This window comes from Solanum dulcamara, chromosome 5 (genome assembly GCF_947179165.1).
Source record: "Solanum dulcamara chromosome 5, daSolDulc1.2, whole genome shotgun sequence".
In the NCBI taxonomy this organism is placed as follows: domain Eukaryota; kingdom Viridiplantae; phylum Streptophyta; class Magnoliopsida; order Solanales; family Solanaceae; genus Solanum; species Solanum dulcamara.
In genome coordinates, this window is record NC_077241.1 from 4634128 (window position 1) to 4660916 (window position 26789).

The 26789-nt window shown below is 38.4% G+C and overlaps 1 protein-coding gene across 4 annotated transcripts in view; it reads left to right on the forward strand.

Moving 5' to 3' along the window:
• The window catches only part of LOC129888843 (dnaJ homolog subfamily C GRV2), a 66233-nt gene that overhangs the window by 33739 nt on the left and 5705 nt on the right, over positions 1 to 26789 (forward strand). For 3 of the 4 annotated variants that reach the window (XM_055963877.1, XM_055963881.1, XM_055963878.1), the window contains 10 exons: positions 3497 to 3720; positions 3809 to 4153; positions 9538 to 9832; positions 10369 to 10806; positions 10878 to 11223; positions 11299 to 11639; positions 11725 to 12183; positions 12327 to 12451; positions 18402 to 18525; positions 22388 to 22456. In XM_055963877.1, the coding sequence (XP_055819852.1) occupies positions 3497 to 3720; positions 3809 to 4153; positions 9538 to 9832; positions 10369 to 10806; positions 10878 to 11223; positions 11299 to 11639; positions 11725 to 12183; positions 12327 to 12451; positions 18402 to 18525; positions 22388 to 22456 (2766 nt within the window). The remainder of the gene's footprint in view (positions 1 to 3496; positions 3721 to 3808; positions 4154 to 9537; positions 9833 to 10368; positions 10807 to 10877; positions 11224 to 11298; positions 11640 to 11724; positions 12184 to 12326; positions 12452 to 18401; positions 18526 to 22387; positions 22457 to 26789) is intronic. The other variant, XM_055963880.1, reaches the window with a different exon arrangement.

The window sequence follows — 26789 nt, forward strand, 5'->3', positions numbered from 1 at the left end:
CTTCTTTCAGAATCTCCCAGTACTTATGAAAGAAGCCCATAGAGAATCCATCTGGGCCAGGTGCCTTATCTGCTGCAAAAAGTCTCAAGCTCTTCACCGCCTCCTGTTCTGCAAATTCACGCTGCAGGAGTTCTTTTTCTTCTTCTGAAATTCTAGGGCCACCTTGAAAGGTGAATTGAGATCTCCAGCTTTCTGAAATTCATGACATCTTCTTTCGAACAGAAATTGAAGCTTTTTAATTATTCCGGTCCTTTATTGATGATCATTGTGCTTTACGTTCTGTCCTCTTTTTCTACTTCCTTGCCCCACCTTATGCACTGGTTTATTAGACACCCTGTCTCCCAACAAGCATGACTAGATCAAGTCCTCTCTCTTATAAGATGGAGGAGAAGTTTGAGAAAAGTATCAACTAACGAGCAACTAATTCTAACTGATGTTATTTGTGATTACAGCTGGAATTGGGAAATCCTGTGGGAGTGGTGGTTTGTGGATTAGTCACTGGACTTGTGCTTACTGTGCTATAGAAGGAGATGTAAATACTAGGGGTGGTGGTCTTCTGTAGATTACTTCATGATCTTGTGATTGGTAAACACCAATAATCTATCAAGTCAATTTTGAGTGGAATCTTCTCCTCTTGGACCATGTGAAGTTTTCCCCTGTTAATTGAAGACCAATAAGACAATGATTGTCAATAAACTCTGAGAATTCTTCCATTTTCCTGGACACCATTCTATACCGTACCCTTTCCTTAGGGAATTTTATTGTATAAAAATTCCCTCCTAAAACTCAGGGTGCCTGCCACTTTGTCATTAATGTAGCAGTCATCTCTACCCAAAAACTCTTCCTTTGATTCCTCCTACACGGTTCATACACTCTCACAAAACCCCACTTCCCCCCTACGTGTTTTACACGAACTACTATCATAAAATCCTCCTTACTTGCCTCCATGACCTCCATTTTCCCTTTATCGCATAACATTATAATACCCCCTGCATTCTCTAATGCCAGCAACGAAATCATATTTTACCCATTGCTTCCATACACATCTGACAACTTCATCTGTCATAACTTCCATTAGTCTCTTGGAGACACAAAAGATCTGGTCCCCATTCTTTAACCCCCAATTTTATGATGGCCCTCTTATTTGGGTCATTCATCCCCTCACATTCCATGTAATGATTTGAACTTTCGTGGACAATATCTTACCCTCACCCCCATTCCTCTTCTCCTCCATAACATCACTCCTTTCTCTACTTCTAAATCTCCTCCCAAACACTATTATTTTCCTACTTCATTTTCCTTTCACAATCTCCTTTCCTCCCTCCCTGCAATCACCTTACTCCTTTTCTCTAAACCCTTTTCTCATTTTCAATGTCTCTAAGTAATTCGAACACCCTATCCACTTTTATGAGAGTTGAGACGTACTAGAAAGGTAAGGAAACAGTTAGCTTATTCATGTCCTTCACCATAGATCACGCGGACTTAAAAATAGGATAGATTATTCATGATGTGTGTCGTCGGCAGTCTGTTTCTCCAATTCTTTGGAGACCAAATGTTGGATAAGCTTAACCTGGAGGCTGCTGATACCTGAAAACTATTTGTACTCGCAGAAAAAGCTCTGCATTACGGAGACCTCTGTTGCGGTCAGCCTAAAAATAACAAAGAATTCTTGTAGCAAGAATTGAGTGAGGTAATTTTGCCCTCATGGAGACCATTCTAAATCATCTATTCGAGGGTGTTTGATTATCTCACATCGGTTGAGGGAATGAGTTGTTGTCTTCTTATATAATCTTTGTTAATCCTCTCATCATCAACTAACTTTTGGGGTTGAGTTAGACTCGAAGATCCATTTTCTTTACATAATTTTAAAGTCAGGTTCCAATGTTGGGACCTGCGGGTTATGGCCCCACCTTACTTCTGTGAGTATAATCACTGGGAATGTTCAAAGAAAAGCACTACCACTGAGAATTTTTTTTAATATGTTTGAGATCTCTAAAACTTCCGTGAGTATTGTGCATAAACTAATACCATTAGAAGGATCAGAACCTTGTGAGAAAAATCCCATCAGAGCTTCCACACACCACTCAGTTAACTCCTTTCCGAAAAAAATATCAAAATATCTCTGGTATATCAAGGGTCAGTCCATATCAAAATCTCATTGGTTGATTTCCAGAATTTTCTAGCGACCTACGTTGTTCTTACCATATCCTCGCAAGTTTTCTAATAGCTTTCTGGATAACAATTTTTAGTTTGTTCTCTTGATAACTTGTGTTGATTCTCTCGCCCAACTTTGAGATTATTCTTTCGTTTTCTTGATATTTGTTGTTGGAATTCTTTTCAACCCAATAACATTTCATAAGGATTTGGGAAGTTTGGCTGCAAGAAAATGGAATTCGAAAGTTTCTCAAAAAAGAAAATGGAATCCAAACGATGAATGGTTGGATGGTTTCTTTACTTGATCATGTTTAGTTTCTTCAGTACAAGACGTTTAAACTGACATCTTCTGAGATAGCTTCTGTTGTTCTAACATGTAAGAGTGTAGATTTTCCCATATCAGTTGAGCGAATAAGTAGTTGTCTCCTTGTATGTTCTTGGACATTTATCACCTCATGGGCTAACTTTTTAGGTTGAGTAATACCCCATACCTATTTTTCTCAACACAGGTTTTGTTATACGGTGAATAATAATATATTGATTGTTATGTAGGGATGGCCTGATTTGAAGGTGTTTTATGACTAGTTTCATATATTGCAGTAGACTTTTAATCACCAGCCTTGATTTTGTAAAAATATACCTATAATTAATGAGATGGAGATCATGTATATTTAAGCTGAGGACATTCTGTCAAGTGTTATTTGAGCTCGAATATCTGCACATAGCTTATGCATGAAACCCAGATTAGAAGTCCCTTAATATAATCCTTCTTCAGTAGTCATACCTTTTATTACGCATTCCTACATAGTGATCAATAAATCATCTCGTCGCCGTACCAAGTGTCTGATCAAGTCTTTTAAGTGACAATTCTACTTTAAGTGATATATCTATGAATGTTTGTTCCACCTATTAGCTTTATGGCGACTTCCTTGTGACAGAGTATGTGGAATGAGTCAAGAATTCAAATAGATAATCCATATATAGGAGCTTGATTTTTCATTTTTTCGCTCTATAAATTTTGAGGGAGGATAGGAATATTGCAAAATTTAGTTTTTCCTGTAAAGAAAGATGGAACACCCTTAAGTTACCAGTTTTTTTAAAAAGGTGGAACACCCTTGAGATAACCCAAAGAAGGTATGTGCAGATATTCTATGTTTGGAGGGAGTAAAATATAGCTTGTAGATGAGTTTACTGCCTTCATGATTTGGTTGTTTCTTGCTTCTAGTTTTGACGATATTTTTGTTCTTACCATGTCCCTTAAATCCACATGTATATTTACTTCTACAGATGTATATTTACGTCTATCTTCTTTTCTTTCTTCTCTCTTAAACACTTTGGTCAGGCTACAATGCAAGGACTGCAAGGTCCACAGCTTTGGAGACTATTGCTTCTATTGAAGGGACAATGCATTTTGTACAGACGACATGGAGATGTATTGGACCCATTTAAATACGCTGGTTATCCAATGTTGTTAAATGCAATCACTGTGGATAAAGATGACAACAACTTCCTTTCTTCTGATCGAGCATCTCTTCTTGTTGCCGCATCCGAATTGATATGGCTAACGTGTGATCTCTGGATATAATTGAATTTTTATTTTCTATACTACCCCTTTCAGCTATATGAATTTTTTTTTTTGCTTTTAATGTCTCAGGTGTGCATCTTCTTCACTAAATGGTGAAGAACTTGTAAGGGATGGAGGAATACAACTTCTTGCAAATCTTTTGTCCCGTTGTATGTGTGTAGTTCAACCAACTACTCCTGCAAGTGAACCATCTACTGTCATTGTCACAAATGTGATGAGAACCTTTTCAGTGTTGAGTCAGTTTGAGAGTGCCAGAGCTGACATTCTTGAATTTTCTGGCCTAGTTGATGATATTGTACATTGTACTGAACTTGAGCTTGTACCAGCTGCTGTTGATGCTTCCCTTCAGACAATTGCTCATGTTTCTGTGTCGTCTGAATTTCAAGATAACTTACTTAAGGCTGGTGTTTTGTGGTACGTGAATTTTTTTATTTTCACCCTTCTCAGATGAACTGCATAGATTACCGGAATCACTGATTAGAATAGATGAATCATGGTACTTTCTGGATAGTGTCAAAGCTGTTGTTTGCTATGGCCATTACTTTTTGCCTAATCCTACCACTATTGTAGCTTTTTGTTTCCACTTTCAGGATGAGCTAAACAGGTGATGTGCCTGGATCTGCTTTTGGTTTTACCTTTGTTGTATAAGTTATTTTCTGTTGAACTCAAAAAGGACTTTGACAGCTTTTTTTTAGGAATCACATATTTATAAATGTCGTATGGTACTCAAGCTAACAGAATATTTTTACAATGAGTGATTTCTGTGATGGTTTCTTGCCATTTACAGAACAGGAATCTATTAGCTACTGCTTTATCTTTTAGCTTTGTGCGTTAATGACAGGTTATCAATCATGCTTGCTCGTATCCTATCCTTTTCATGCAGTATGTGCCCATTTTCTGAAATAACACTTTGCTTTATTTATATGCTTCCTAAATATTAATTTGCTAATACCTTATGCAATTAATTCTTTGCTTTAGGATCCCTTTCTTTGTTTTTGAAATGGGAAGTATTATTAATGTCAAAACTATCACTAGGAAAGTGCTGTGATTACATCCAAAACGAGAGAAGAAGAAAAATAAACTATTGGAACCCCAGAAAACTAAGCTATACAAAAGATTCTATGAACTGCAATAGGAGTTTAGCATCATCTATCCATTCCACTTTACACCAAATAGAAATCAAAATACATTCAGATTTGGTCTTCATTATATTGCTGTTATTTTTGCTTCAAAACATCTTCTATTCCCTCTCCCTCCTAATGCATGCAGATAGAATTCCAAGCCTTCTTCAGTTTCTTAGATAAGCCCTTTTTGTACCAGTATAAAAACAGATCAACAGGTGAATTGGGCATTACCCTTTTAAGGTTTCAAAACATTGAAGAACATATGCCAAATCTGAGAAGTAAAAGGACAATGCAAAAAAGATTCTCCTCCACATAGAAAGCATTTGCTGGCTAGTTGTATGCCTCTCTTTTGTAAATTGAAAGTTCTCTTGAGTTACACAAGCTTCTCTGATAACTAGCCATGTAAAGCACATCACTTACACTGGTGCCTTAGAGCTCCAAACCTTCTTCCATGAGCCATAAGTTTCTTGGTTGGCTTCTTTAACTAACATGCAGTAACATGACTTCACTGAATAGGAACCATCTCTTTCCCCCGTCCAAATTAAATTGTCTATACTATTGTTTAAATCTAGAAATGAGGAAGACCAAAGAAATCTGAATTCTGCCCATTTTCCAGTCGTTTAAGTTTCTTCTGAAGATGATGTTCAAAAAGTTGCCTTCTTTACTTTGTGCTACACTGAGATTGATGTCCACTGCTAGATTAAACAGGGATCAGAACTTCTCTTTGAGAGGGGATTGCCCTATCTAGACATCTTGCCAGAAAGCCACCCTTCTTCCATTTCCAATTTCGATACTAATGTTGTGAGGAAAAAGAGGCCATACTGCTCTAATATTTTTCCAGATACCTACTCCTTGTGGAGGTGGTCAAATTAGTGCAGTACTCATTCATCAAACAATATTTCTCTGTTATGATATTTCTCCATAAACCATCGACTTCAACATCAGATCTCCATAGGCATTTCATCAAAAGGCTCCTACTGCATTCTTAGATTCTTGATACCTAGTCCACCATCTTCCTTCTTTGAAATGACAGTACTCCACTTCACCAGGCTAAATGCTTCACATTCTTTATCCATTGCCAAATAAAATGTCTCCTCACTTGTCTAGTTCTTTTTCCAACCATTCTTGGCATTGAGAAAACAGACATGACATATGTTGGCATAAATCCCCCCCCCTCTTGCACCTAAATGGTAAGCCCATAGAGACTGAAGCATCTCTGTCTGGCAGACCCGGAATTGTAGCCATAACTTGCAAATCCAGCACTTAATTAATTGGTAACAAACTTTTCTTAGCCTGGTTAACATGTTGACCTGACACAGCTCCCAAAAACATCTATTAACTCTCCTTGATCACAAAAAATGAGAGTGTTGTCAGCATATGAGAGATGTGAGATCGACAAGGTACTTTGATGTCCACTGTTCACTTTGAATCGCTGAATCCAGTTTTCAGTTACAACATACTTAAGGAGCTTTCTTAGACCTTCCATTACCAACAAATATAAGAAAGGAGATATTTGATCCCCTTTAGTAAGGCCTCTTTGAGTATGGAGGAAGCCCTGTGAAGAGCCAGTGATGAGAACCGAGAATCTGACAGTACTTATTTAATACCATATCCACTTTGCCACTTACTTGCAAAGCCCATATCTCTGAGGAAATCAAGTAGAAAATCCCAATTGACATGATCGTATGTTTTTTTTAATGTCAATCTTCCACATTAATCTTGGTTTTGTCTCCCTTTTCCTGGAATCATTACATTCATGTGCAATAAGAGACGCATCCATAATTTGTCTCCCTTTTAAGAATGCCACTTGTGTGCTGGAAACTAGCTTGGACATTATCTTCTTCAGTCCCTCTGTAAGTAGTTTGGTTTGACCACTATCTTGTAAAAACTTCCAATTACGCCAATAGGTCTGAAGTTCTTCAACTCTCTAGCTGCCTTCTTTTTGGGAATCAAGTAATATATTTATAGGCATTGAAGCTTTTTTTCATATTTTTCCTGTTGGTGGAAATGATTAATAGCCTTCATTAAGTCTTCTTTCCCTCTAGTCCAACACTTTTGGAAGAAACTCTTAGGATGTCCATCAGATCCTGGAGCTTTATCACCAGCACATTGGTTTTATTTATTTATATACCTCTCCTCTCTGAAAGGTCTTTGTAGCCATGCATTTTTCTCGTGAGAAATCTTTGTTGATCACTCGAGAAATCTTTATTGAATCACTCATATTATGCGATGGTTTCCAAAACTTCTAGTTCAGTGTATAGTTTCTCATAGAAATCCATGATTTTATTTTTTTTATCTCTCTGGTACCCGTGGCGTACATTAGGGTGATCAAGGACATGTATGAGGGTGCCAAAACTAGGGTAAGGACAGTAGGAGGGGACTCAGAGCACTTTCCAGTTGTGATGGGGTTGCATCAAGGATCAACTCTTATTCCGTTTTTATTTGCCTTGGTGATGGATGGATTGACGCGACAAATTCAAGGTGAGGTGCCATGGTGTATGCTTTTCACGGATGACATAGTCCTGATCGATGAAACTCGTAGCGGTGTTAACGCTAAGCTGGAGGATTGTAGACATACCTTGGAGTCTAAAGGGTTTAAGCTGAGTAGGACCAAGATAGAGTACTTAGAGTGCAAGGTCAGTGGAACACCCCAAGAGGTTGGCGTGGAAGTTAGGCTTGGTACCCAGGCCATCCAAAAGAGAAGTAGTTTCAAGTATCTTGGGTCTATCATGCAATGCAACAGGGAGATTGACGACGATGTCACACATCGTATTAGGGCAGGGTGGACGAAATGGAGACTCGCTTCCGGAGTGCTATGTGACAAGAAGGTGCCACCACAACTTAAGGGCAAGTTCTACAGAGTGGTTGTTAGACCGGCTATGTTGTATGGGGCGGAGTGCTGGCCAGTTAAGACCTCTCACGTTTAAAAGATGAAAATTGCCGAGATGAGAATGTTGAGATAGATGTGTGGGCACACCAGGAGCGACATGATTAGAAATGAGGCTATTCGGAACAAGGTGGGAGTGACCTCGGTGGAAGACAAGATGCGGGAAATGCGACTGAGATGGTTTGGGCATGTGAAGAAGAGAGACACAAGTGCCCCAGTGCGGAGGTGTGAGAGGTTGGCCATGGATGGTTTCAGAAGAGGTAGGGGTAGGCTGAAGAAGTATTGGGGAGAGGTGATTAGACAGGACATGACACAGTTACAGGTTACAGAGGACATGACCTTAGATAGGAGGGTGTGGAGGACACACATTAGGGTAGAAGGCTAGTACATAGTCTCGTTATTTTTCCCTACTCGTAGGCGTACTAGTGCATTACGATTTCTTGTGCTCTGATTTCTGTTATTTCTGTTATTATATAATACTTTCTATACTTTGATTACTCTATTTTATCTGTGACACTTTCGTTATTTGTTATCCCATAGAGCTTTGAATTTCTTAACCGTATCTGACCTCTTTTTATGCTTTTATTGAGCCGAGGGTCTCCCGGAAACAGCCGTCCTACCTTGGTAGGAGTAAGGTCTGCGTACACTCTACCCTCCCCAGACCCCACGTCTGGGTTGTTGTTGTTGTATCTCTCTGGTTCCTCCAAGGTTGTCCTTTCCACTACTATGTTGTCAATGTGATTGTATCTTCTATGGGCATTGGCCATTTTCTGATACAATTGGTGTTTTTGTCCCCTTGCTTCAGCCATAAAACTCTGGATATCTGTCTCCTCCGCTTTGAACATGTCCTCCATTTCCATTAGAATGCTATCTTTTTCTAATATTTCTTCTTCAGCAACTCCTTATCTTCTTTTCTTTTCTTTTCTTTTATTTTTAAAAAACTCCCTATCTTCCACAATTCTATCCATGTTTTCAATCTTTTCCTGTAGATCCTTTTTCCTGGTTTCATAATTCTCAGCTGCCTCTTTAGACCACTCTTTCAATTTCAGTTTCAATATCTTCAGCTTTTTAGCAAGAATGAAGTCCAGACTAACTTCTACAATAATGGAGGACCACCAACTCTCCACCATATCCACAAATCCATTTTGTTCAAGCAACCAGTTATCAAATTTAAAATACTTGGTATTCTTTGCTTTATGATGGTTTTGTGTATCAGAAAATAGCAACTATTTTGTACACATTGCATTTCTAGTTATCTAAAATATATTACTCCAATCCATTTTTATGTGGATTACTCAACTGGTGAGGTATTGCTGTTTTTATAAAATCTAAATTGGATTAATTGTCTGGAAAAATAAAACATGAAAAATTTAAGTACTTTATTTAAAAGTCTGTCTATCACGATGCTTAGATTTATTAATTTACTTACCTAATAGATCAGAGAATCATATTTATAGAAATAGATATAAAATTAAATAAAATATCATAGTCAAAACCATGAAGGGGGATCAGAATTGAGACAGAGGTTGCGACTCTACCCTCCAATCTATCAAAAGCCTCTCCTTCTATCTTCCTCTCTTACCCTTCAATCTATCAAAAGCCTCTCCTTCTATCTTCCTCTCTTTCTCTTCAAGGGCCCTCTCAAACCAAGAAATTTGACCTCTAAGGTCCAACTTGTCACATAGGATGGATGCAGTAAAATCTAATGCCTGGTTTCTTGAGTTGGATTATTTATACTTTTCTTTTTAACTCATTGATATTTAATTTCTTATGCTTGTTGGCTTTAGGTACCTGTTGCCACTGTTGTTTCAGTATGATTCTACTGCAGAAGAGGCGGAAAAATCTGAAGCTCATGGTGTTGGTGTTAGTGTTCAAATTGCAAAGAATATGCATGCTGTACGGTCAGCTCAGGCTTTGGCAAGACTCAGTGGTTTGGGTACTGATGAGAATCAGACACCATATAATATGGTTGCAGCTGATGCGCTTAGAGCATTGCTGACACCAAAGCTTGCAAGTATGCTGAAAGATAAATCTCTCAAAGACTTGTTATCCAAACTAAATTCAAACTTGGAGATCCCAGAGGTGATTGCTGCAGATCTTTAAGTTTACTTGGTGTATCTTTCTATTGCATATGCAGAACTGAGCTTTTTTCTTTTACAGCTTTCCTGAGGTTAAGGGTAACTTTTTTAAATGAGGGTTGCCTCCATTTTATTATTATTTCTCATTTGTCTAGTGCTGCAGGAGATTCATTTTCTCCTGCGGGGAGTAACAAAAACATGGTTCACCACAAAATGCACCCAATTACTCCATACTGAGGCAGATTGTGAGAGTTAGTCCTAATTTGAACAAGAGTATTTTCTACCTCTTAAAGGCTCTTGAGCGTTTTTCCTTTTCTTGTTTTTGTTTGACAAGGCTGTTCTTGAGAAACTCTCTCTGTACATGAATGACATCGTTTAGATGGACTTGAAATGTTGCTTTCCATATTGCATTCATAAACTCTATTGTTGTTGATATATTGTTTGTTTTCCTCCTTCCCTCTCCATTTTATTTTTCTTGTCTGAAAATGCTCATTCTGATTTAAATGGTCCATCTCAATTTGCCATTGCTTCCGAATGCAGATAATTTGGAACACTTCAACCCGCGCAGAACTGTTAAAGTTTGTTGACAAGCAGCGTGATAGCCAGGGTCCTGATGGTTCATTTGACCTGAAAGATTTGCATTCCTTCACATATGAAGCATTGTCGAAAGAACTTTTTGTTGGAAATGTATACTTGAGAGTGTACAATGACCAACCGTATTATGAAACTAGTGAACCTGAGGTATTCTGTGTTGCTCTTGTTGATTTTATATCATGTCTCGTACGGAGTGACGCTGCAGTGGGAACAGATACTCCTTCAAGCACTGGGACATCAGAGTTCGAAAATGATACGATTAATGGACCACATAGTGAAGAGCAGCTATCTAATGATGATTCAACTCCTTCAGATGTGAAACAGATGAAGAAAGAGGAAAATGAATTGGTTAATAAATTTCTCTTTGCTCTAACCGCACTCCAGGTACACATAGGAATCATTTGTCCTGTTGAATGTGGTGATGTGATGTTTGACATATGCTATTCTTTCTTCAGAATCTCCTGACAAGCACCCCAGATTTGGCATCAGTTTTTTCTGTGAAAGAAAAATTATTACCAATTTTTGAATGCTTTGCTGTTCCTGTTACTTCAACAACCAATGTCCCTCAACTGTGTCTGAGTGTCCTGTCACGCTTGACAACACATGCTCCTTGCTTGGATGCAATTGTGTCTGATGGATCCAGTCTGCTCCTTCTATTACAAATGCTTCACTCCTCTCCTAGCTGTCGCGAAGGAGCTCTGCATGTTCTGTATGCTTTAGCTAGCACACCAGAGCTTGCATGGGCAGCTGCAAAACATGGTGGAGTTCTCTACATTCTCGAACTTCTCCTGCCTTTGCAAGGTAATTTGTTTTCCTGGCATTCTCTTCTAGATCAATATCCCAGACGGTCTAAAAATATTGAATAATGTTGTGCAGAAGTTCCTCTGCAGCAAAGAGCAGCTGCTTCGTCATTGTTGGGAAAACTTGTTGGGCAGCCAATGCATGGACCTAGAGTTGCTATAACTCTGGCTAGGTTTCTTCCTGATGGCTTGGTATCTGTCATCAAGGATGGTCCTGGTGAAGCTGTTGTGAGCATTCTTGAACAAACGACAGAGACTCCAGAACTCGTGTGGACTCCAGCAATGGCTGCTTCTCTGTCTGCTCAAATTGCGACCATGGCATCAGAACTATACCGTGAACAGATGAAAGGCAGTGTTGTTGATTGGGATGTACCTGAGCAGGCAACCGGCCAACAGGAAATGAGAGATGAGCCTCAGGTATTGATTGATAAATTGCAACATTTGGCACCATTTTCAATGACTACTCTTTTTTGTTTAATGGAGAATTTTTATTGTGATGTAGGTTGGAGGAATCTATGTTAGATTATTCTTAAAAGATCCAAAGTTTCCTCTTAGAAATCCGAAGCGGTTTTTGGAAGGACTATTGGATCAGTATCTTTCATCAATCGCTGCGACACATTATGATGTCGAATCTGTTGACCCCGAACTTCCTCTGCTTCTATCTGCTGCTCTGGTGTCATTATTGCGTGTGCACCCTGCTCTTGCAGATCATGTTGGATTTTTAGGATATGTGCCAAAACTTGTGTCTGCAGTGGCGTATGAAGGGAGAAGAGAAACAATGGCCATCGGGGAAGTGAAAAATGTCGACTACTCCAAGGAAGATGATAGTAGCTCAAAGCAGCCCCCTTCACCAACTCTACAAGAGCGTGTGCGTCTAAGTTGTTTGCGTGTTCTGCATCAACTTGCAGGAAGTACAACGTGTGCTGAAGCTATGGCAGCTACTAGTGTTGGGACACCCCAGGTATGTGCTTTACCAATGCATAACTTAGAATAAGTTAATTGATTTTTGTTTCTCGGTTTCTGCTGTTTAAAATACTTAAAACAAAATACTTTGCTGCAAGGTCCTGCTTTAACTATCATTTGTGCCTTTGGTGGCTGTTTCAGGTTGTTCCCCTTTTGATGAAAGCTATTGGATGGCAAGGTGGAAGTATTCTAGCTCTTGAAACACTAAAACGTGTAGTCGTTGCTGGAAACCGGGCTAGGGATGCGTTGGTTGCTCAAGGACTCAAGTGAGTACATAATTTAACTATGTCGAAAGTTAATTTTCGTACTTAGATTTGTACAGATTAAAAACTAGTTTTCTATATCTTGGAGTTGCACTAATTGCTTTCCAGAATATAACTGTGATAATTCCTTGTCCCAAATTTCACGTATCAAAAAATAATAATTCTTTTTCACAGATTCTACTTGGTTCTGAAAGTAAGTTGGAGTCTTTTCTCATATAAATCTATAGGCAATGTGTTGGAAATCACCGAGTCATGATCAAGTACTATTTTATGGAAGTGTGCTTTATGATATGTATTCATGTTTTCGTCTGTTAAAATATATCCCCAAAGATTAAGAGCCTGTTTGGATTGACTTATTTTAGGTGGTTGTAAGCTTAAATAGCTTTGAAGTACTTCGTTTGAGAGAGATAAAAAAGTGCTTTTTAGCACTTATTTTAAGCCAAAATAACAAAAATTAAGCCAAAAGCCATAAGTTATAAGCCCATCCAAACATGCTCTAAGTAATGCATAGTCCACCAGGTGCAGCTTTGAACCAATGCTATTGTTAGGTTTAGCCTAAAGAAGATGGAGGAGTGAAAAGTTAATTTTCGTACTTTGGCTTGTACTAATTAAAAATTAGTCTTCTATATCTTGGAGTTGCACTAATTGCTTAATTTTCGTACTTATGCTTGTACAAATTAGGAATTAGTTTTGTATATCGGGGAGTTGCACTAATTGCTTTTCAGAATATAATTATGGTAATTCTTGTCATAAATTTCACCTGTAAAAAAAACGTTGTCACCGATTTTGTTTGGTTCTGAAAGTAAGCTGGACACTTGTTTCTCATAGGAAGCTATAGGCAATGTGTTGGAAATGACCGAGTCTTGATCAAGTACTATTTTATGAAAGTTGGCTTTATAATATGTTGTCGGCATTTTTTCTTTTGTTACAATAGATCCCCAAAGGAGTAAGTGACATAGTCCACTGGGTGAAGCTTTGAACCAATGCTGTTGGCAGGTTTAGCCAGAAGAAGGTAGAGGAGTGAACCTACTTTAAATTGGCTTTCATCATAAGTTTCATCTGCAATGGTGGAAACTGATAGTAGGTTCTATCTTGAAATTCAATAAGGTGAACCAAGCGAGGACCAGGCTAGTATGACTCTCAGTTTATTTATTTTCTCAGAAGGTGTTCAAAGAAGTCGGTGATCATTGCGGTGCCTGGTAGAAACAAAGGAGAGGAGATGGAAGTTAGGAACCATTCATAATGGGCAAGGTTGAAGGTGAGAGGGGATGGAGATTCAGTTCCAGAAGTGGTGAAAGTGGAATTTGAAGAGATTATTTTCTCAATTTAAGTGGTGTAAGCTGCATGTGAGAACCAGTGCTGTAGAAGATGGACCCTTTAGACTGAAGGCTGTTTCAAATGTTAAACTTCTTGAACTCACATGTGACTCATCACGTGAGAATAGGTTTTAACAGTGACCACAATACAGGAAATAGGACTGGCCATTAGTAAGAAGGCACTAGGCCTACATATTTTGGCCCAATGTTTTTCGGAAGATACGACGCTGAAGGAGTTAATAGTAAGGCCTAGACTCGATCGTTTTAATGAAGAGTTAGCGGCTAACTCTTTCTCACCACTTTTGAGAGGACAAGTAACGAGCTATGATGGAGAACCTATTATGAAAAGGGAGAAGGAAATATAAAAGATGAAAAGGAAGGGAAAGACTGAGATTAAGCAAGGTATTTGGAGTGAACTTTCAAGGTTGCGAGAAAGAAGCTTTTGAGAGATTAATGAAAATTGAGATTAAGAGCTTGATACGTAGTTGGAAAGCTGATTATTTTTGCTTTCAAGAGCCTGAATTAGGAGGGGATGTTATGAAGATTGTAAAAGAATTGTCATGAACTAAATTTGGCATCTAGGTCTCGACAGGGCACCCAATAAGCGACTATCCATTAGGTGAACCCTTTAAGCTAAACATGTTGAAAGAGTAGAAGAAGATTCGAAAGAAATGATACTGAACCGTCTAATATAGATAAGTCGCAGAAGCATAACGAAAATATTCGAACAATATCCATAAACCCATTGAAAAGACTAAGAGCCCGTTTGGATTGGCTTATAAGTTGCTGAAAACAACTCAGCTTTTTTGAGTGTTTGGCTGACCAACTTAGCTTATAAGCTAAAAGCAGCTTATAAGCCAAAAAAATAAGTTGGGTTATTTTTTTGGGGCTTATAGGCTGTTTTTAATAAGCTAAGCCAAACAAGAACTAAGTCATGGAGCTACTATATCTGAGTACAAAATAGTTGCAGCTCGAAATACCTAGAAAATTCTTCGTCTGCCGAGGTCTTTAGTTTGGAAATGCTAAAAGAGATGTTGCTTCAAATTAGTGATACCATCTTGATCATTGCCAGTGATAATGATATCGTCAATGTAAACCACTAAATAAATACACAGATTTGGTGTAGAATGCCGATTAAACACTGTTTTCGGTTCCATTACGATTCATGCCAAACTTCTAAATTACTGTGCTGAACTTCCCAAATCAAGCTCAAGAAGACTGTTTCAGATCATAGAATGACTTTTGCAATCGACATACATGGCTACTAGACACCCCTGAGCAACAAAACCAGGTGATTGCTCCATATAGACTTCTTCCTCAAGATCACTGTGAAGAAAAACATTCTTAATCTCCAATTGAAGAGAACAATGGCGAACGACAACCATAGATAGAAGAAGAGCATAGGCTATTTTTAAGCCACGGGATAGAAAGTATCACTGGAATTCAACCCAAGTATATGAGTATACCCTTTGGCAAAGTGAATTTGAAACAAAGAGAAAACACTGTTGGTAAACTCATATCGGTTGGAAACATTGCAGTGGTCACCGGAAAATGCTCGAAATTCAGTATAAAATGTATGGATCATCGTGGAATCAAGTGATGAGTCGGTATTGAACAAGAAAGTCGCTAGAACAGGCACCAATGCGTGGTACTGACGCAGTCGCTGGAACCCTAGATCTAGCACACGTGAGGGATCTTCGATTGGTGACGTTGGTTGGGCTTTGGTCACCGGAGGTTGTTGGACCTTGTGGTGGTGTTGGATTTTGCACAACACCAACGTTAATAGAGAAAGTTGCGAGTAGTCATTGAAATTTGGACAATGACGGTTGATTTCACTGGAGTGATGCACATTGATACTTTTCGAAAAAAGTGGCAAGAAAGAGGCTCACGCGCGCGACGCGTGTTGTAGATTTCGTCAGAAAAGGCTGCTTCTGATTGTACGTGGGGGCACGTGGAAGGTTTTCTACCGATGAGATTTTGTTGGTTATGGTCGCTAGAGGCTGGGGGACCCCGTGGTGGTGTTGGTTTTCGCTATACTGACAGATACAGGGTTGACGCAACACAACCCTAGAAAGTCGTCGTAATTTGATGCACGATGGCTGTTTTGACCTAATTTTCCCATACCTTGTGATAAATATAGGAGAAAAAATGTTATTTAATTATGTATTTACATTATTACACTGAGACCCTATTTATAGACACTATAGTACAATGACGACAATCCTTTTCCAAGTAGAATTCTATATTAATCCTTTTCCAGTTATGATTCTATATACTATTCTTGTTCCTATTCCTGTTCTAGCCGTGCATAAGTGTAATGAATGCAAAACAATACAAGTATAGAAGTAATATATTGGTAAAACAACTGAATCTGAAATCATGAGTACAAATAACAAAGTAAAACATGATTTCGTAACTGCTCACAGGACATGGAATGTCTCTTCTCATGTCTTACTGGTGTTTTGGAAGGCGCGAGGCATCAAAACACGACAAGGGACCGCTTCACTTAGGCAATAGGCGAGCTTTTTGAAGTGAAGCGTCAATTAATACAAAAAACATAAAACATTAAATTTACATGTATAAGTTACCAAAACCTCAATAACAATAACATATTATACGTTTTGGAAGGGGGGGCTACATTGATGTAATATACCTGTGGATATATAGATGAAGAAGTTACCATTTTCAAAAACAGTAACAATAACATATTAGCAAATATTTCAATTGAAAAACTACCACCACCAGATGATGCCATTGAAATTTTCTGTTTAAAGGAAAAAAATGTTTTAATTATTATGCAACAAAAACTGAATTGAAAAGAACAATGAAAAAAAATTTGAACATAAAAAGGAAGAAACAGAGGTTCTGTTCTGCTGGAAAAAGAGAAGAAAAAAGAGGTTCTGCTGGCCCGGAAAAGAGATAGAAAAGAAAGAAGTAGAAAGAAGAAAGAAAGAAAAGAAAGAAGTAGAAAGAAGAAAGAAAGAAAAGAAAGAAGTAGAAGAAAGAAGAACAGAGAATTCCTGAAGGAAGAAGGGCTGGGACTGTAAGGGGGCAAAAGGAACAAGAGCTGTGTGACTGGGTCTGACCAAAAACCCTAAATTAAGTTATGACTTTTAAGTTCTGTTATTTGAAAAGAAAAGCTACACTTCAAGTTGCATCAGCGCCTCATCGCCTCAGGGTTGCCTCATCGCCTTTCTCACCTCAATCCAGAAAAGCGAGAATCTCACGCTTCACCTCGCCTCACGCCTCTCAAAACACTGTGTCGTACCCCGTCTTCAGGAGCACTAGTCTCACGGTTACCGACTTATCGCAGTCTATGGACTACGTATCTTGCCTGGCTCCGTAATTTTTTTTGAAACTGATAAGTCTATAGACTATGTATCTTGCCGGGGTCTCGGTAATTTTTGCACTATTACTGGCTGAGGACATCATCATGCTCAGGCAATGTATGATCTACTGACATAATGATAAGGCATGCTAAAAACTAATCAATAATCACAGAAAGATGCAACATAACTTCTGTGAATTGAATGAATGACAAGACAAGTTAAACAATATCATGGGAAGATTCAATAAACTTAAACTAAAAGAACAATAAATCGTGTGAAACAGCTAAGCAATATCATGTAATAACACTGAATTTGCTAAGAGATTCAAATCGTGTGAGAACTCACCCTAGGACCCTTCACGGTCAACTCTAGATACTTCAAAACTGTCTGATTTAGCTCATGCTTGCCTCACATGAACTAGATGGTTTAAATGCATACAAGCAACACATATAACATGCTTTACAGGAAAAGCAAGCGAACTTAGAATCTAAGTCTAACTTGCCTTGAAAACGCGAATCCTTACTTCACTTGAAATGCTCAAACTGATCTAAACGATCTCCAATGGTCTCCATCTATTCAAAATCACGCTCAGAGTGATCAAAACTTCAGAATAGCCATTTTTGGGGATCCTGGTCGAAGTCAAAGTCTGGTAGATCAGGTCAACCTGCACCGAATCTGCGTAAACAGTCCAACGGGTAGTCCTCACCTAGAGGAGTCCAAGTATATGGCGAATCTTGAAGAGAAACTACCCATATACAGTGGTTTGATTCATTTTTCAATACCAGGTAAAATCACCATCCAATCAACGGACTCAGAATTTGATAAATCCTGCGAAGCCCATGACTAGGATTCCGAATCCATGATCAAAATCTTATTTTGATTGGAAATTGGTTGTCAATTGCATTGTCATAAAGAAAAATTTGATGGTCAATTGAGCGTTTTCCCCAAGGCAAGAGACCTACTACAATCCCATGATTTTGGTATTAGATTCATGATCCAAACATGTTATAATGATCAAAGGATGTCTGAAAATGTAACCTCAATGTTCTTCCTAGGTCTCCAATGTTTGTCACCTTAAACCCCCAAGTTATGCTCTAAAAATCACCTAGTGTGTTTGCCTCTGCTGTGAAACTAAGACCGCATGGCTTTCAAATCACTCCAATTATTAAGTGGTCACACTGTTGGATGCAAGATTAGCAAACTCTGAACTGACCTTAATGAATTTATTCAGTCTGAAAAGGATATTCTTTGTACCTTTCCTTCTCCCTCTTTCTCTTACTTACACTCAAATTGGTTTCTATTAAATAGGGTTGGACTTGTTGAAGTACTCCTGGGCCTTCTTGATTGGAGGGCTGCAGGAAGAAATGGGCTTCACTCCCAGATGCAATGGAATGAGTCTGAAGCATCCATTGGCAAGGTGCTTGCAGTTGAGGTCAGCGTATCTTATTACTCTTACTTGATTTGCATGATTTGCAGTCTACTTTTTCTTGTTTTAAGTATCTGGGAGTAATTCCTGTGTCATCTCATAACAGGCAATTTCCTGTGCTTTAAGATTCTGTCCCTTTAGGTTCATGCTTTGTAAACCTGTAAAAGTCAATTGATGATATGATCACTGTGGAATGAAATTCTTAGTTGGTTTTCCTAAATAAAGTTCTTGCATTTGAGGGTGAAATCTCCCTTCTGAATATTGTAAATTTCTTTGTGGTGATGATATTCTATTTTGTAGCAGTGCTAGTTATCATTTTTTGGTTATGATCTGATTTGTGCTTATGAGTTTGATCAAATGTTGGCAGATTTTTATGTATTTTGACTGATATGTCCACAAATAAAGTTTGACTCAATTTGAAGCTCAAAAATCGGCTTGTTTGTATAATAAGCAAATTGTGCTGATTTCACAACTTTCAAGCTTGATTATCAATAATGGGCTTAGCTCCGAAAAACTTGGCATGGCTCATATATAGGACATTTAACTTGGGCTAATTACTTTGTGAAAATAAGTTATTTGTTTGATTTAGTGTTTTATGCATCATTTTTACTTTGTAGGCATTTCCATTTGCCATGATATTTAGCATGTAATATGTGTTGTTTGTATAAAAATATTGATTCATCTACGTGTCACCCAAATTAGGCCTAGCTTGATATTAGTTAATTTCTCAATGAGCTCAAGCTCGACCTCATAGACACATGGCTTAGCAGAGTTCACACTTTAACTTGAGCTTGTTTAATGAGGCAAGTTTGAACCAGCAAAGCTCAGTTAGAGCTGCAACTCTAAAGCATGATTAGATTTTTTACGTCAATACACCCTTTTTGAAAGCCTTTCTTAGGACTTTAAACTTTTACTTTTGCAGCGTTTTTGAGAGCGTGAAGCGACAAGGCCCCGCTTTGCTTAAAGCATGAAACGAAGAACTGCTTCCTCGAAGTGAAGTGCAATTTTTCTTTAAAAAAAAACAATTTGCCCAGAGACAATACATGTAAGCAAATATTCAATTTAAAAACTAAAAGATAGACAACACAAAATTCTCCATAGGACAATTAAAATCAAAACAACAACATACCCAGTGAAATCCCACAAGTGGGGTCTGGGAGGGTAAGATGTGCGCAGACCTTACCACTGCCTCATGGAGATAGAGAAGTTGTTTCTGAAAGACCCTCGGGCAATTAAAATCAAAACTAAAACATAAATAGATCAACATTCTTCTACAAGTTTGTCAAAATATCTAATTCCATCATCATCATTATATTTCTCCTCTTTTTTTTTCATCAATTGGGGATAAACTCATAACTACTTCTTTTCTCCTCCTATGTGAGCTTTAACTTGAAGTACTCTCTCTATAACCAAAAACGCTCTCCCCAACTCCACGTGCCTCCGCAACATCACACCTAGTGAAATTAGAATCCCCATCAAATATTTCTTCATCTTCATGATTTTTCAGGGACTCCAATTAGCCATTCATTAGCCTCACTAATATAATCCAACCAAATTGGATCAATTACATTGCGAGCATTGTTACGGCTCCTCAATATTCTATTGTAATAAATGAACACTTGATCATTGAGGCTCTTTAGGGCAAGTCTATTCCTCTTCTTGGTACTACAATTAAGTTGTGGCAAGTAATTAGTAGGAGTTAGAACAATTGCGATAGAATTTAGTTATCAATATACTAAATACAATTGAGATAGAATTTAGTTATCAATATACTAAATCTTTCTTCATACATGTTCAAACACACTCCAATTCGCTCACATCCCTGATCAGCTACAGGGTAGATATCAATCTGTGACGGCAAACTTTTGTAACTCTGGAGTGGAGGAACCATAATCCTTCAACCATTCAATTGTAGAAGTAGAAGTGTAGAAAAAATATTCGAAAGTCAATAAGTAAAAAAAAAATAACTTAAAAGTTAGAGCTATAAAGAAACATAGAAGCACTTTCCCACCTGGTGACCTCATCTTTCTGTCTAATAGCCATTGGACGCCCAAAAAGGCCCTTAGCATTCTTGTAAGTACTAAATTTGATTTGTAATTTTATCTTATTCAGAAGCACTAGGGATCAACTTCTCAATACAATCATATAATTTCTTCCACACTTCTTCATCTAATAAATCCCTCACTTTGTTATCATAAAACAGTTCCTGGTTTAGCACCTAAGGGTGTGGCCTAGGGGTCAATGAAGTGGTTGAGCACCATGAGGTCTTAGGTTCAAATCCCGCCTTAGACAAAAGCACTAGGTGATTTTTTCCCATATGTTCTAGCCTTGATGGATAGAGCTACTTGGTACATATTGCTAGTGGGAGGTGGCAGGTATCCTGTGGAATTAGTCCAGGTGCGCGCAAGACTGATGGACATCAAGGCTATAAAATTATAGTTCCTGGTTTAAAACATTCCTAGCTACATGCAAAGTTGGTGAAGTTGATCAGGCCACCTCTTTATATTTCAGCTCGTCCACAATTTTTTTTTTTTGGGTCTCTTCCCCTTATTTAGCTATAAGTACCTCTAACTTCATGATAAGTGGGGTGGGGGGGGCTTCATTCTTGGACCAAACTGGCCTACAGCCTCAATGAAGGCTCCAAAAGTGTCGGTTTGATAGACACAATTGAAGGGGGGGTTTGCATCATACACTCCATCTTATAAAAGTTGTCACTACACAATCCTTTCAATCTCCTTGGCAACATTTTGGGGATTACCACTTTTCCCTGCCCTATATCCTGGATTTTGTGGACAATAACAATCTATAGGATCTTTAGTCTTACTGGTAGATCCACAACTTGAAGACATTTTTGGCCCCCTTTTTCATTTATTAGGAAGCATCAACTTATTAGCTTCACCATCCTCATCATCAATATTGTGCACTTGTTGATGTTGCATTTGAGTTTTTAACTCAATATGTCTATCCATGAACTCTTTCAAGTCTTCCTTCCCATGTGGCAGGCATTTTGGACAAGCTGTGACGTTTGGGATTACTACCAATGACATGAATTTATTGGTGATAAGTTCCCCCTTTTGAAATCTTGTTACAAAAAAGACATATAACTGAGATCTTCTCAGTCTCACTCACTTCATGTACATATGTCCAAGTTGGGTCTTTCTTTTGATCTTGTGATGCAATTTACAATCTGTGAAGAGCAAAAGAATTAAAGTTTTCAGCTATTTTAATTGAAAAAAATCCACTGAAGATCGACTTTATGAAAGAAATAAAATGCAGCTATATCAATTGCAGTCTGTTAAAACTTTAGAGCAACAAAAGATTAAAACAAAGACGAAGAAGAAGAAAAAGAAAAAAAATAACAAGAGAAGAATAAAAAGAATACCTCGGCAGCTTGAGTATTCTTTTGTTGAGAAAAAAAGCAGCAGCAGCTTGAGGAGTTTTTAGCAGAAAAACAACGAGAAGAAGTGGCTGAAGAAAAAATGGTGCAGCAGCATTTACAGATTAGACAGGTTCACCCTCTGTAAATGTTGCTGGTTCAAAACTGTAGATGCTGCTGTACCATTTTCAGATTGGGCAGGGTTGCTGCACTTCTTGAAGTGAGATCTTGTCGCCTCATGTTGCTTCTCATGTTAAGCGATTAAACTAGTTCTTCCTATAACACTACTCTATTGCATATGGACTTGTTGACTGCACATTATTGGAGAACTTTATCTTTGTGTGATTGTGCACTTACAATTGAACTGTTGTTTCTCAGAAGTATCTTATTGCTGTAAAGACATGTTCAACCATCCCCGCTCTTTGCATGTTTTTTGCCAGTTGTATATTTCTTGATATCCATTACTAACTAGTGTTAAAAATACTTATCCAGGTTTTGCATGCTTTTGCTGCAGAAGGGGCCCATTGTACTAAAGTTCGTGAGATACTAAATGCTTCCAATGTAAGTCCAAACACATAGACAGTTTGTGCTTGTCATTCCAGTTTGTTATTGTTCACAACTTTTTCAAAATTCTGAAGCTTCCCCCCATGTACTGAACTCAATTCTTCAGTTCTGGATGTTACGTCTGGACTTGTTAAGAAAGAATGAATTTATCTAGAATTAGAGAAAAGGAACATAAGTTGACTTGCTGGTATAAGGTGAATTTAGAATCGTTTGGAACATGCTTGTGCAAACCTAATAAATCTTTGACTCACAGTCTTGAAAGTATTTTAGCGAGTCTGGTATGGAGGTTTACCAAGTTATTTATGTAGAGAAAAATGAAGGGAATGCTGAGAAAGGAGAGAAACTGAAAGATAATACTACTTGATTATTCCTTCAAGCTATTGGGTTTAAATAGCTAAGTTGACATGTTCTAAGAATGGGAAGAGAATTAAAAAAAAACATAATTACAGGAAGTAATTGTTCTTATACTACAATAACAAGATTCTAACACTCACTCTCAAGTTGGTGCATACAAATCACATGTGATAAGTTTGTTACATATATAACTTGTTTCTGTGACCGCCAAATGGCTTGTGAATATATGTGCAAGTTGTTAATTCCCACATCGGTGGGATGAGGGAATCTTGGACTCTTTATATGGCTTGAGCAATTCTCCTCCCTTTGAACTAGCCTTTGGGGTTGAGTTAGGCTCAAGATCCATATCTTTACAGGTCCTCTAATGAAACACTGAATTTGATGCAATGTGAAATGCATCTTGATTATCAAGCACAAGTTCCATTTGGCTGATGTTTCTAAGTTTCAATTTTTTGGAAGTTTGATCCATATGAGTTCATATGTAGCTATTGATATACCCTGATATTCTACCCCTGCACTAGATCTTGCAAATACATTTTGTTTCTTTTCCAAACACCATACTTTCCCAACTATAATGCAGTATCCAGAGGTAAATAGTCAGTCTGAGGGTGACACTGCCCAATCTGTATCAGTATATGTAAGCAACAGTTTGCTCATGTTCTTGATTTTTATAAAATAGTCCTCTTCCTCACTGTTGAAAGCATCTTCAACTTTCCTTAGTGTTTTATAGGGTCCAATTCATTTGTACTCGGGTCTTTTCCATACCTCACTACTCCTCCACCCCCCTCATCAGGATATTTTTTCTACTAAACCAAACTACTACACAATGTCGTACACCAAATTGCTTAAGCCGCTTCTAAATTAGGCACACATGTCCCAAAGCTTTGTGCATGAACTCATATATGACTTGTTATAGTAATTGATTTACTATTCTCGATTCTTTGTGAGAATCATTTGCTAAATGTGGATTTCTTCCCACGTTTGAGGGTCCAACACTACACTCCATACAACAATGTCGGTCTAACTACTTATGTATAGAACTTACCTTTAAGTTTTGGTGGTACCTTCCTATCACACAAGACTCTGGAAGCGAGCCTCCATTTCATCCACCTACACCAATACGATGTGTAATATCCTTGTCAATCTCTCGGTTACCTTGGATAATAGACTTGAAACTTCCTCTCTTTTAAATGGCTTGGGTATCGAGCCTCACTTCCACTCAAGCCTCCTATGCCACACCACTAAACTTGCACTCTAAGTATTCTGCCTTGGTGCTGCTCAACCTGAACCCTTTAGACTCTAGGGTTTTCCTCCAACCTCCAGCATAGCATTGACTCCTACTTCAAATCTCGTCGATCAAGACTATGCCATCTGCAAATAGCATACATCATGGCACCTCATGTATATGTTGTGTCGTGTCAATTCATCCATCACTAAGGCAAACAGAAATGGCCTTAGAGTTGATCCTTGGTGTAACCCTATCACTAATGGGAAGTGTTTTGAGTCTTCTCCCACTGTCCTTACTCGGATTTTGGCCCATCGTACATGTCCTTTATCGCCCTAGTGTATACCACATGGGCATCTCTTGCCTCCAAGCATTTCATAAAAGCCTCCCTCGAGACTTAGACATAGGCCTTCTTTAGGTTGATGAACACCATGTGTAAGTCCCTCTTCTTCTCCCCATACTGTTTCATCAGTCTACTTACAAGATGAATGGGTAGTTGAATGCCCTGGAATGAACCCGAACTGGTTTTGAAAATAGACACGCCCTTTCTAACCCTCATCTCTGTCATAATATAGCACCTAGGCCTAGCTCAACCCCAAAAGCTAGCTCATGAGGGGAGGATTGCCCAAGTCCATATAAGCAGACCACTAGTCCATTCTCCAATCAATGTGGGACTTTTTACCCACTCTTACACCCCCTTTCAAACCCAAACCCAACTAGAGCGTGAACTGAGAGTGGGTATGAACCCCGCTCTGATACCATATAAAGTTAGGTCTTTGGCCCAACTTACACCCCAAAAGTTAGCTCATAAGGGGAGGATTGCCCAAGTCCATATAAGCAGACAACCAGTCCATTCCCCAACCAATGTGGCTCTTTTTACCTACTCTAACACCACCTTTCACGCCAGGCCCAACGGAAGCGTGGAACGGAAGCCCAAACGGCGATGAGGCTGACTCTGATATCATATCATAATATGGCATTTAGGCTTAACTCAATCCTAAAAGCTAGCTCATGAGAGGAGGATTGCCCAAGTCCATATAAGCAGACCACCATCTTATTCCCCAACCAATGTGAGACTTTTTACCCAGTCTAACAATTTTCATTACCTTTTTTTTAATCTCCACCACCCTCTTCCAAACCTTCGTGGTTCAACAACTTAATACCCCTATAATTATTGCAATTCTGGATGTCGCTTATGTTCTTGTGCAATGGGATCATCGTACTCCACCTCCATTCCTCAAGCATTTTTCCCTTTGTAAAAATAACATTAAATAACCTAGTCAACCATTCCACCCCTGCCCTACTTCACTCTTCCAAAATTCCACTAGGATCTCGTCTAGCACGGTCTCTTTTCCCCGATACACAGCATTGTCAAAGGTGCGCTTTAAGCGTGCTTAAGCCCTGAAGTGAGGTTCAAAGCGTGTTTAGCGCTTCGCCTCGCTTTATGTGCGCTTCAGTGTGGTCATTAAGGTTCTGAGGCAAACTTTTCCTTGCCAATGAGCCTCTTTTGAAGAATTGACACTAAACAATTGATATTCACTTTATCATACCTTTTTTTCAATTTCTTTAGTCATATATTTGTCATTCATGTTATAATTATTGATCTTGGACTAAACATATATATTTGTTTCTTTTTCTCCCTTTGCACCTTTTTTCATTAAAGACCATACTATATTTGCGCTCTGCGCTTAAAGCCCCAATGGACCTTAGAGCTTTTTTGCACTTTTCGCCTTTGATAACACTGTCGACACATCCTACGAATAGCAATGAATATGTGGCCATATTAGGAGAGATAAGCTCAAAAATAAAGCTATTTGGGATAAGGCATAAGTGGTTTTGATAGAGGATAAATATGGGAGGCAAGACTGAGATAGTTCGAGCATGTAAAGAGGTGCGCGGATGCCCTGGTGCGGAGGTGTGAGAGGTTAGCCATGGATGGTTTCAAGAGAAGTAGAGCTAGACCAAAGAAGAATTGGGGATAAGTAATCAGACAGGACATGACCTAGCTCCAGCTTACCAAGGACATGATTTAGATTGGAAATTGTGGAGGTCGTGGCTCATGGTAGAATGTTAGTGGGTAGTCGAGTGTTGTTTAGCTTATCCTGTCATACTAGTAGTGGTAGTAGTACTCTTGTAGTTTCTTTTATTTGATTATCATTTCTTATTTTGTTGTAGTATTATTCTGTTACTATCTATTGTTTCTTGTACTTTCATTATTTCTTTTTCTATAATTTAGGTTGTTTTTGTTACTATTGTTTTTTCCTTGAGCCGAGGGTCTATTGGAAACAACCTCTCTACCTTGAAGTAGAGGTAAGGTATGCGTAAACTCTACCCTCTCCATACCCACTTTGTGGGACTACATTGGGTTGTTGTAAGCTCCCTTACCCACATCAGGATTATTGAACACTTCTCGAATTGTTTTCCTTGAGATTCATCAACATAGCCTGACTATCATTTCATAAAGATAACCCTGCAACATGTCCTCACCATATCTTCTAAATATTTTCTTAACTAGTCTTGACATCTTCCTTAGGGATCGTTTGGTTGGAAATAAGTTATCCTGGGATTAACCCTGGATAAGTTATCCCACTATGTATATGGGATAACTTATCCCATCACTAAGGTATAAATAGTGAGATAAATAATCTCATGACTACCTAATACTTCCAACTAAACACAGGATAAAATAATGCTACATTTTATCCTGGGATTATAATTCCTTATACCTCACACCAAATGACTCCTTAGAAT